Source organism: Solea senegalensis, linkage group LG21 (assembly GCF_019176455.1).
Source record: "Solea senegalensis isolate Sse05_10M linkage group LG21, IFAPA_SoseM_1, whole genome shotgun sequence".
Classification (NCBI taxonomy): domain Eukaryota; kingdom Metazoa; phylum Chordata; class Actinopteri; order Pleuronectiformes; family Soleidae; genus Solea; species Solea senegalensis.
Window position 1 is genome coordinate 3,105,858 of NC_058040.1, and position 11,619 is coordinate 3,117,476.

At 41.2% G+C, this 11,619-nt stretch overlaps 1 protein-coding gene across 1 annotated transcript; it reads left to right on the forward strand.

Moving 5' to 3' along the window:
- Positions 1-15: 15 nt before the first annotated feature.
- Positions 16-11,518, forward strand: lmnb1 (lamin B1). Its single transcript, XM_044012275.1, has 11 exons — positions 16-560; positions 3,035-3,191; positions 3,525-3,650; positions 3,936-4,106; positions 4,902-5,027; positions 5,668-5,888; positions 7,162-7,390; positions 7,526-7,630; positions 9,284-9,403; positions 9,668-9,781; positions 10,567-11,518. The coding sequence occupies exons 1-11, from the start codon at positions 199-201 to the stop codon at positions 10,606-10,608; spliced, it is 1,773 nt and encodes a 590-aa protein (XP_043868210.1). The 5' UTR covers positions 16-198; the 3' UTR covers positions 10,609-11,518.
- Positions 11,519-11,619: the final 101 nt, after the last annotated feature.

The following is an 11,619-nucleotide window of genomic DNA, read 5'->3' on the forward strand; positions in this document are numbered from 1 at the left end:
TTCAATGAGCCGCCATATTAGGAAGCCAAACCCCCTCTTTCATTCGGTAGAGAAAAGAAAGCAAAACAGGGTAGTTTTCGGGAATACCCTTTGTTGTTGACCGCTACATTCTAAGCTGCTGTATTAACTTTAGCATTTTAGTGGTTTAGTTAAGTGTGGTTAGTGTTTTTCTCTCGGGTTATTTAGCTGCCCACTACAATGGCGACTGTGGCTGAAAGTCCGACCGGCCAGAGGAGCACGTGCAGCAGCGGGAGCGACACACTGCTCAGTCCCACCAGGATCACCAGGCTGCAGGAGAAACAGCAGCTCCGGCACCTCAACGACCGCCTGGCTGTTTACATCGACAAAGTCCGCAGTTTGGAGTCTGAAAACGACGTCCTCCACCTGCAAATCAGCCAAAGGGAAGAGGTGCGGAGCCGGGAGCTGAGCGGTCTCAAAGCCCTGTATGAGACGGAGCTAGCCGACACCAGAACGTCTCTAGATGACTGCTCCAAGGAGCGGGCCAGGCTCCAAATCGAGCTGGGAAAGACCAAGACCGACCATGACCAGCTTCAGCAGAAGTAAGCGTCTTACTCTTGTGTAACGAGGGCAGGGACTTCTGACATTTATCTTAAAGTCATAATTTGACCTGAGCCGTTTGGTTTCTTCTCTGGTGAGAGCGAACTCGACCTTTTGATGCACCTTTGTTTAGCTATTCATTGTCTGCATTGATCTTCATGAGTGTTGTCGTTATTACACATGAAGCCGTCACGGTGTAAAAATTCCAGAGCAGAGTTGAAAATGCCTGTGATGCTTTTAAGAGAAAAATGGAACCATCGTTTCAAAGCAGTATTCCAGGTTCTGCTCTAATTTCAGTGCTACACTCACTCTCCTGAGTGTGTTGCCATTTGTGCATAGAGAGGTTGACAGCAGCAGCTGTTGATGCCAGCTGTTAACCTACATGAATGAACAATGTGAGGAGTATGGATGCGCCTCAGCAAAAGTGTGGTGATTCTAAATCCATTTTCTGAATAACATGTTATTTTATATACATATACATGTGTATTTTATCTCTGAAAAATTACCATCCGTTTCCCAAATCTCAAGAGTCCATAAATCATAAATATTGTGTAATATATAATAAATAGAAAATTATTTAATCCAAGAAATTGGAACATATTTAAAAACATGCACTGAAGCTGATCAATTTTCATATAGTTAGCAGCTCATTTACTAATTAATCATTGCAGAACAAAAGAGCTGTTTGTAACATCTTACAAAAATGGCTTATAAGCTTAATTCCAGTTTTATGCATTAGGTTGTATGTCTCTTATCTTGAGTTGTAAATATAAAGTTTCACTAAAGTGCTGCCTTCCCAGTGTTAAGAAAAGAGGTGTTTTTCTTTTCTATAGTCAACTACACTAACATGGAGAAATGCTCAATTTGGACATTGCATTTAAAGTTGGTTATAGGGTCACATGGGGTGCAGTTAGTATCTTGTTGAAATGAGAGTGACACTCACATGAGAATACAAATGCACTGTCTTGTTACACATGGAAGGAATGGATAGTAGCATGGATTTCTACTGTGGCAGGTGTGTTGTGCACTGCAGTGTAATCTTGTAAAAAGCAGCTGTCCAGGTTTTGTTTACTGTCTGAGACGGAAGCACTGTGCAAGAGTTAACAGCTGCTTCAGACTTTTACCCTGGAGGTCAGGCAACATCAAGCGCTGCTGTAAATGCAGGAAACATGAATCTCGCATTATTTAAAAACGGCATTAGTGTTGTTGAGATTTTTCTGGACACATGGTGTGACAGTAATTGTGTGCGTGTCTTTAGGCACCACCAGGTCTAGTTGATTAGTTTCTCGATTAATCGTTTGGTCCGTAGGGAAATGATGATGTTCTCAAATGTCTGGTTTTGTCCACAAACCAAAATGATTAACTTTGATCAAATGATCAACATGACTTCTTTGTTATCCAGAGCAAAGAAATGAAGAAAATACTCACATTTAAGAAGCTTAAACAATTGGAAATCTTGTTTTAATCAGGAAAAAAGCTTCAAACCAATGAATCGATTATCAAAACCGTTGTTGATTAATTGTTTCAGCTTTAGTCTGATCTAATGTTATATTGGGCCATAATATTGGTTGATATTACACTAAATTACTTAATATTTTGATCATCAATTGATATTCTTAGTGTGCTTGTTTCTGTTGGCAAATCTTTCTTATTATTTATTAACTAAACTGCTGTGAAATGATGTGTATATGCAGAGGTAGCTGTATGATCACTTCTTAAAAACTAATTTGGTAGGTGTTGTGTTTTTCACAGTCCCTGAGAATGCTCCATGGTTTTCACTCCCTGCTCAAGTTTTTCTCAGTTAAGTGAGAAAGTAGACATACCATACATTCCACTCATGCTTTGTCCACTTTAGTCGCAATTCCACGCCCTTCATAACTCTGAGGCACACCATGAGTAAATAACTGTCCTCTTTACTCACAAACCCACTGAAAGACTTCCATGTTGACTTAGTTCAGCCAGGCTTAGGGACAGGAAACAAATGTTCAGCGTTTTTGAAAATGAAATGCATGGTTCTCCTCTATAGTTGTTCAGATGGGTGATCTCTTTGTTATTGGTTGATTCAGATCCAGAGGGCTGTGTGGGGATTATTTATCTCAGTGTTTCCTGTACATTAAGCAATGCGTTGCTGGCCTCCACAGAAACAACACTGCCATACATTGATTTTGTATATTAATAAGTAAAGTAGTTCTAGGGCTGCACGATATTGGAAAATAGAGCAAGGGGCCGTTCAGAGATGATTTTCTGAAGCAAAAAAACAGACCTGCGATATGGTTATCGCACATACTCACATTGTGATGGCAATGCTGAAACAATACATCGTGAAGCCCTAAGTAGTTCTGTATTTTCAAAAGAGTTGGATAGTAATTGTTATGTCTGCCTTGCATTCATTGCTTTATTAAATATGTTGGATGGCTAGCTTAAGGAAAAGGCCATCATCGTACACTTACCAGGTGTTGTTGTCCTCCTCTTCCAGCTATAATAAAAAGGACTCGGAGGCAGCTGGAGCCCAGGCAAAGTTGAAGGACTTGGAGGCTGTGCTCAACTCCAAAGATGCTATGCTGAGTACCGCTCTGTCTGAGAAGAGGAGTCTGGAGGCCTCACTGGCCGACCTACAAGAAGAGCTACAGGAGGTACGACGCTGTGTCAATATAGATACGAGTCAAGGTTTTCCTTTTCATTTTACTTGTTGTGAGACTTTTTTCTGTCCTGTACTTAAAAAAAAAAAATATTATTTATGTTATGGATTTGTTTCTAAATGCTATTTTGGACATAAGGTATGTTACATTGTCTTTGGTTCCTCATAAAAATGAGACTCAACAGCTACAAACAATTTTAAAGAGAAAGACAGTAAAAACTGCAGACTCGCAGAAGTTCAATTTAAGTTGGGCAACCCCCTTTCTTCCATTTGCTCTTGTATTTAAAGTGCTTCTGTTTTGTGTGTGTGCGTGCGTGTATGTTTTTAGCTGGATACAGGTCTTGCTCAGGCTAAGAAGCACCTTGCGGACGAGATGCTCATGCGCGTGGACTTGGAAAACCGCTGCCAGAGTCTGACAGAGGAGATTAACTTCCGTAAGAGCATGCATGAAGAGGTGAGAGTTCTGTTTTTTGTGGTCTTTGATGATGTCATCCACTTTATCTATTGTTGCCATGATTTACCCTCCTATGAAACATCAGTGAGGAAGAAAAATGTATGTGGCACTACTCGTTTATTTAGCCAGTATGTTGTCTTTTGCATTTTTCACATTTCTTGCGTCCTGTCGCGAGATATTGACATACTGTGTGTTTAAAACAGCATGAGAGAGTTTTCAATTGAGCACAATTTTTAAACTCACTAAACTAAAATCCCACCCTGCTGACTGTGTGCTGTGCTTCAGGAGGTGAAGGAGTCCCGCCAGCGCTACGAGACGCGTCTGGTGGAGGTGGACTCTGGACGGAAAGAGGAGTACGAATATAAACTGACTCAGGCTCTGACTGACATGAGGGCTCAGAATGAGGAGCAGATCGAGATTTTCAAGGACAACATGGAAAGGACCTATGTGACCAAGGTACGAGTTCCCGGCTCTGCCAGTCCTTGGACAAGGCGCTTAACCCCACGTTGCTCTGGCGTGTGAATGGGTATGAAAGAAAATTATGTTTATGCGATTGCAGAGCTGCAACTGACGATTATTTTCATAATCGATTAATCTGTCAATTATAATCGGTTGGTCCATAAAATATGTTGATTGGTGTTCGTCAAACCTGGAAATGATGATGTTATAAAATGTCTTGTTTTGTCCACAAATCAAAATTTTTAACTTTTAATGATTTCTTTGTTAACCAGAGCAAAGAAATGAAGAAAAAACTCACGTTTAAGAAGCTTAAACAATCGGAAACCTTGTTTTAATCATGAAAAAAAGCTTCAAATTGATTATCAATATAGTTTTCGATGAATTTAAGAATCGATTAATAACCGATGAATTGTTTCAGCTCTATGTGAGTGCAAACTGTAGCGTAAAGCAGCTTTGAGTACAAACTATTTACCATCACACACTGTCTGTACAGTTTCCATTAGGATTCTTTGTTGGACACTTCAGAACATGGAAAAAACGTTAAGACACAGATTCATTTTGGAAATATCACAAGAACAACATGACTTTGTTGCAGCACTGAAAGCATAGAAAGCAATGGTTCTGTCATTCTATTTATTTACTTATGTAGTGAAGCTACGAAACACCAGTAAGTAAAGCAACACTTTACTAACTTCCTGTGTGTCAGGAAGTGACTGATGCTGCTTAGTTCCTTTTTATAGAGTGTGATGAGAAAGAGGCTGCCTCTGTAAACATCTGTGTCTCTTTCTGCAGCTTGAGGACCTGCGCCAGTTGTCCGAGATGAACGGAGTATCAGCAAACACCGCTCGAGAGGATCTGCGAGAGTCGTCTCTGAGGATGGAGAGCCTCAGTGCACAGCTGGCAGGATTACAGAAAGAGGTTAGGCCAGTAATCTTACTCAAGGTGTTCTCTTTGAATTAATTCAAATTAAATCAGTGTCTTCAGAGGTAATAAAGAGGTATTTCAGTTTAAAATGTTCAAAAGTTAACTAAGATTATCAGCAAACAGGAACATGAAGATCACTATCTCAACCCCAGTTTAATAATAATAACAATAATAATGAGGATAATGAGCTTTATTCAAATAACATTTTCCTTAGAGTTATTATGTGCAAAATTGGAAGTAGTTATGACTATAATGAAAGGGTTAGGGTGTGTTGTGCTATGAACTAATCAGCCAAATGTGACTGATTTCATAAACATGGCTAAAGTACAAAAAACTAGGTGTGAAAAGATTCACTTCTGCATCTCGGGGGCAAATCCTCTGTTGGTAAAAGTATCTGCCTCACAATGCATCCCCATAGTAAAAGTGAGAGCCAGCATTTTTATTCCTTTTCTCCCAAAATTTGCTCCACAGTTTTGAGAAGTAACTGATAATTTACACATAAAAAAAGACAGTGGAAAGACTGTTGACTAGCCTGACACCTGCTTCATTGTCATCTCTGCCATGACTGTGTCAAAGAACGTCCCCAAGTGTGTTATTGCCGTCTCACTCTGTGACTTCCATGTCTTATGTTCAGTCTCATGGTTGGCGTGATCGTATCATGGATCTGGAGGCAGCGTTGGCTCAGGAGAAAGACAAATCCCGCAAACTGCTGGCGGACAAAGATCATGAGTTGGCAGAGATACAAAACAAGATGCAGCTCCAGCTCAATGAGTATGAACAACTGCTTGATGTTAAGCTGGCTTTGGACATGGAGATCAATGCCTACCGCAAGCTTCTGGAAGGAGAAGAAGAAAGGTGAGAAGTCTGGAAAATGTGTCATAAATGGTTACTTTTGCACACAATAAACACAACACACCCCTCCACAGTAATATTCCTTCCTTCCTAAAAATCACTCAGCTTGCAAATTGTGTTAATTAGTGTATTGATATACATAACTGTTCAAAAGTCTTTAGAGTTGTTGTATTTTCAGCATTGCTATCCGGCCCCCAGACTGACTTGTTGCCTAACTTCTTCATAAAGTCGCACCCACATTCTTCAGTGCCATAATTTTAAGTTTTTTTTTTGTAATTTCCCATGTACCAGGGATGCACCGATCCAATACTCAGGATCAGTATTGACCCGATACCAGCTTAAATGCCTGGATCGTAAATCGGAGGAATGAATAAACCCTACTCCCATCTGATCCAGTCCCCTAAACTGTGCCACACTTGCGACGTGCCGCAAAGTTGGCACAGGAACTCGCAGAGGGGTGGCACGTGAACGACGTGTGAGAGAAACCTGCATGCCATGTACAGATTTCAAAACTGCTGCAACCTAAACCAAGAAATATTCCTGGTCTCATCTTAAATGTGTTGCTCTATTAGATTGCACAGACATACCTTTAAATGGCCACTGTGACTGTATAATGTAACTTATTCATTGGTGAGTTACATCCAGTATTTATTTTACTTTACAAACATAATTTCTTTATAAGTGTTTGACAAAAATGCAGTTAAGTGTCAATTTCTCTGTTGCATTAAAAGTAGGGATGCGCCGATTTCCTTTTTTTGTGCCGATTATTGATCAAGTTTGACCTGCCGATTCTGATTTAATTTTTTTTTAACTACTTTACAGTGCACAGATTTATTTTCTTTCTTCTTTTCTTTAATATAAAATTCTAACATAGAAATACAACCACCTTTTCAGTCATGTGACATGTCTGTTAAAAGAAATGGAACAGGTTAACGGATACATTCTTCAAGACTAACAGTCAAATGTGTTGTTACTGCAATACTGAATAGTGCCACAAGGTGGTGGCACCTCCAGCTCCGTGGACATCCCCAAGAAGGAACTCTTGGTAATGAGTTGGTGCTGGTTGTACTGTCTACGTGTTACTGCTCATGTATGATTAGTGACCATAGTGCCACAGAGACCTGGCTTTGTATGGTCGTTGTGAAAACTGTAGAATAAAGCTGCGGTGTGGAAATCCCCATACCACATCATCCCATAATAATCCAAGTACTGTCTCCTTTTAGAAAATGTAGAAGTTCAGGAAAACAATGTGCTGTTTGTGTGTTTCCTCGTGCAGGCTGAAGCTGTCTCCCAGTCCTTCATCTCGCGTCACCGTGTCCAGAGCCTCATCCAGCAGCCGCAGTGTCCAGACCACTCACGGAAAGAGGAAGCGCGTTGACGTGGAAGAACAGGAAGCCAGCAGCTCGGTGTCCATCGCTCACTCCGCCTCAGCGACGGGACCCATCTGCGTCGACGAGATTGATACGGATGGCAAGTTCATTTGCCTCCACAACAGCGGAGATCAGGTGAGATCCCGTTGTAATGTTCTTTTGTATATTATGGATGTTGGACAAAATGAATGTATGTGGGTTTTTTTTTTTTTAAGTTGAGATAAATATTCCACCTGCATCTCAACTGTGTCGACGGTTGTGTCTGTTCAGGATCAGGCCATGGTGGGTTATGAGATGACCAAGACGAGTGGAAATGCTACAGTCACCTACAAGTTCACTCCCAAATACGTTCTGAAGGCTGGTCAGAAGGTCACGGTGAGATAATGTCTTACTTTGTAATCGTCTTTAGCTGCACGTCCTCAGGGGTTTAGGGATGTCAAAAGAAAACGACAAACATTTATAGCAGAAAACGTGTAATATCAGAGTGTTTTGCCGTGTCTCCACTACATGGTGTCGGCTTGGGGTTTGGTTGTGTTTCCGTTACAATATAGTACCTCCTCAACGTGGGCGGAGTCATGAAACTGCCGTGACTTTGTTTCACACACACAAACTAGTGGCCTGTAAAGCAGTTGTTTTCAGTGTAACTGAATCATTTTAATCAGTTAATTAAACATATTTGTTCAGTACTTCCTCCCTGACTGGAGCACAGACTCAATCTGACACAGTCACTGGACTGAAATACAGTTGCAGTGGTTGTGATGCAGCTTGTTATCCGTCACTGCTGTCACTAAATACACCAGACTCCTCTGTGCCTTTTTTGGCCACTGAATTTTGGGTGCATCTCTAGTCGTCGGTCAAAACAAGTGAAACAAGGCAATCAGAGATGGCAGACTTCACCCCATTCACTCAACCAGGGACAAAAGTCCTGGGCCTTTGTTGCTCATATTGCAAGCAAGTGTGGAAACATACAGAGCCACCAAAAACAATACTTCACTTCCACTCCGTGAAGTAATCCCTGCTCTGGCGAGGTTCCAAGCAAGCTGAGCCGATACTAAAACGTAACACCAACAGACTGCCGTCCACTGATGCCGCCAAAGAGTGTCGTCACTGGAAGAGTCACGAGTGCGACGTCCGACTCAAGAATCAAACTGAACAATGAAAGTCTGGTGTATTTTGCGACGGCACTGCTGAATGCCTGCGATCGTGAGCCGAATCACAACCGGTTCTGCCATATTTCAGTTCAGTGACTGTGTCAGACAGAGTCTGCGCTCCGATCACAATGGAAGTACCAAACCAATCTTGTCTATTAACCTTTTCTAAGGATTCACTACAACAAAAATAACTGCTTACTGTTCGTGCAGCTGCGTGCAGGGGCTGATCAACTGCAGGGTTATCATTCAGAGGGGTTTTGTGGTTTCTCTAGTTTATCATATGAATCCATATGCCATCAGGCGTTGGGGTCTCTCCAGGTGTAAGGCCGGGTTAACCCTTCTGAATGGCCCGCTGATGCATCCACCGATAATCCTGCAGTGGACCGGTTCCAACTATTTTCCCCTCCCCTTTTTTGTTGTCTGTGGAAAAGATGCATTTTCTTGCATATTCTTTCCTCCTGATACTTATGACAATGTGATGCTGATGTGCCAAAAGATGAAGTTTCTCCTTGTTTGTGAAACCTATTCTAAAGTACAATTCCACAAAATGCTCCACGGCCCTCATCCTTCTAAAACAGCAGGTTAGAATATTACCACTTTCTTCTTGAAATGTACGACTTTATTCACATTCACTTAATCTCATAAATTTATGACTTTATTCTCGTAAATTTACGAGATTGCAGTCCTAATTCTCGAAGTCTGTGAGTTTGTTTTTTTTCCCTCAATGTGGCCCTAATACTCGGTCGTAGAAAATAAAGTAAAAATGAACTTGAATTGAATTGAACAGAATATGAAATTAGGTTGGGTTTTTAAAAGTATGCTATACCATTATACACCGTTTTCTTTCTGGTGGCTTCAAGTATTTGTTCATGTGCAGGTGTGGGCGTCTGATGCTGGCGTGAGCTCTAAACCTCCCGCAGACCTCGTGTGGAAGAACCTGTCCTCGTGGACTTCAGGAGAGGACGTCCATGTTGTTCTTATCAACCCTCAGGGAGAGGTGAGACCATGTCCACAAACATGTCAAACCACCGTAGAAGTCTGTGATTCTGTCACTTTGTCAGCTTTTGCATACCAGCACCTCAAATGAGATCTGTGTAGAACTGTATAGAAACACACAGCCATGAAAACAGAGGTAAAGAGAAAGAAATGTGCATCACAATGTCCTAAAATGACAATGAGGAAAAAGCAGGCTCCTGTGTGGCATTTCAAAATGACCCTTCATGATTCGATGATCGAACGAGTTTGTCTGTGTGTGTTGCAGGAGGTGGCAAAGAGAACCACAACATATAAGACATCACTCGAAGAAGAAGAAGAGGGTGAAGAGGAGGAAGATAATGGCGTGGAGGCCATTGAGGAGGACCTCTATCACCAACAGGTGAGACAACACAGCATCACAGGGAGACGGAGACATAAAAGGAACCTCAGAAGCAGAGAGGAGCGACGTTCTGCTCACACTGCTGCTGTAGTTCACTGGGGAAACTGTTCTCTGTTAGAGGCTCGTCTGTACACGGAGTTGCCGTTCCGTCAGAAAATGTGTTCGGTACAGGACTTTCAGGACGAATACACGCATCGTTACACCCCTACTGGCTAGGGCGCATGTGCTGGTTTTCCGTTAACAGGCAGTAGGGGGCAGCAGAGACGACCTTCAATCTCCCCACAGCAAGACAATTAAGCATAACAATTCATTTCAATTTTATTTCTATAGTGCCCAATCACAGCAGACATTATCTCAAGGCAGAAACCATAACATTATAGAGCAGACCTGGGCATTTTACGGCCCGTGGGCCACTAACGGCCCTTTGGGCATCCCTGTACGGCCCGCGGTATATCAGTCATAAACACAGATGATCAAGTATTTATGCTGCGCATGCAATACAACTTATTGCTTTTATTTTGAAAAGCCTGACGTATGGACGCACATATCTGCGTGACGCTTACCCCTGGCCCCCTAAAAATGTCGGCTCACGTTAAAAGAAAAGTTAATTCCGAATGGCTGATAAATGATTATGAAAGATCTGTGATAGAAAACATGCTGCACATAGTGTGACTGTGTGGGTGAATGGACGAGAACCATTTGTATAACTCTGCCTGGTTTGCTGTGTTGTCTTTTTATTGAGTTCCATGAGTGTGTTTTTTTTTTTGTTTGCGTTTCTTTTGTAGGGAGATCCTCGCGCGGCCAAGAGAGGCTGCTCCATCATGTGATGTGATTCCAGCTCGCCGACACCGACCCTCCTCCTCTGAGCCCAGCCAGTCTGCTGCCAACAGTAATACTACTAATACTAGAACTATTTTTCTATCTTTTTGTAGTGCATTTTAACAAAGTTGTTTGGATTTTTCTTTTAGGTTTCTGATAATATACAACTGCTTTTTGGTCAATGTATTTTTTTATATATAAATCTATACAAAGAACCAAAAGGAACATCATTTGTATTGGTAGAACCCTCCTCTTTTCTTTTTTGTAAACACAAACATGTATTTATTAAAAAAAAGACTCCTTTTTTAAAATAGATTTTAATTTTGTCATTTTAGCTAATTTAGCTTTTATTGTTGATGCTTTAATTTTAAATGACATAAAACAGCCACAGGGTGTCAGTAGTGGGCTGGTTTGCTTGCTATGAATCTAGTGTCATTAGGAGACTTTGGTAAAATAATAATAATTCTTATTATTGGAAGGACAAACTCACTCTTTGGAAACGGGAGATTCTCCTCCATCAGTCTGAGCCTTGAGTGGACAACAGTGATTATTATCATATAACATGAAAGGTTGTGTTCAGTGGTGTATTTTGTTGTTTTTTTTAGTCTCTGTTCAGTGATGGAAATGTCATGATTTGACATGATTGTATTCATTAGGAAGTTACAGGACAGGTGAAGCGTGTACTGCTTTTATATGTACAGACACAAAACGGCCCGTGTTTGCAGTCGTGGCGGATGTTGATGTGTGTTCTTCACACAGCGTTACACAAGTCAACGCGAGTTCCTCTTTACTCGCTCTGAATAAGCTCTGCACCTCCTAAGAAGTGTTACTCGTTTTAGGAACTTTTGATATTCGACAATGTTTTGAAGTACTTGTTACGTTCGTATGCATGCCGTATAATAAATGTGTTTTCATGTACTTTCATGGGTTTTACGTCTTTTGTGGTGAGGTTTGAGGAGTTTATTTGCAAAATGTTTGTTGCTGTGGATTAATTTAATCAAATCAATTTTATTTCAGGG

What these genes read in the sequence shown, in the direction of transcription:
- lmnb1 (XM_044012275.1), top strand. Translation starts at nt 199, where the DNA reads ATGGCGACTGTGGCTGAAAGTCCGACCGGCCAGAGGAGCACGTGCAGC. An exon ending in TACAAGAAGAGCTACAGGAG is followed by an intron (nt 3,192 to 3,524) that starts GTACGACGCTGT and finishes GTATGTTTTTAG; the next exon opens with CTGGATACAGGTCTTGCTCA. An exon ending in TTATCAACCCTCAGGGAGAG is followed by an intron (nt 9,404 to 9,667) that starts GTGAGACCATGT and finishes TGTGTGTTGCAG; the next exon opens with GAGGTGGCAAAGAGAACCAC.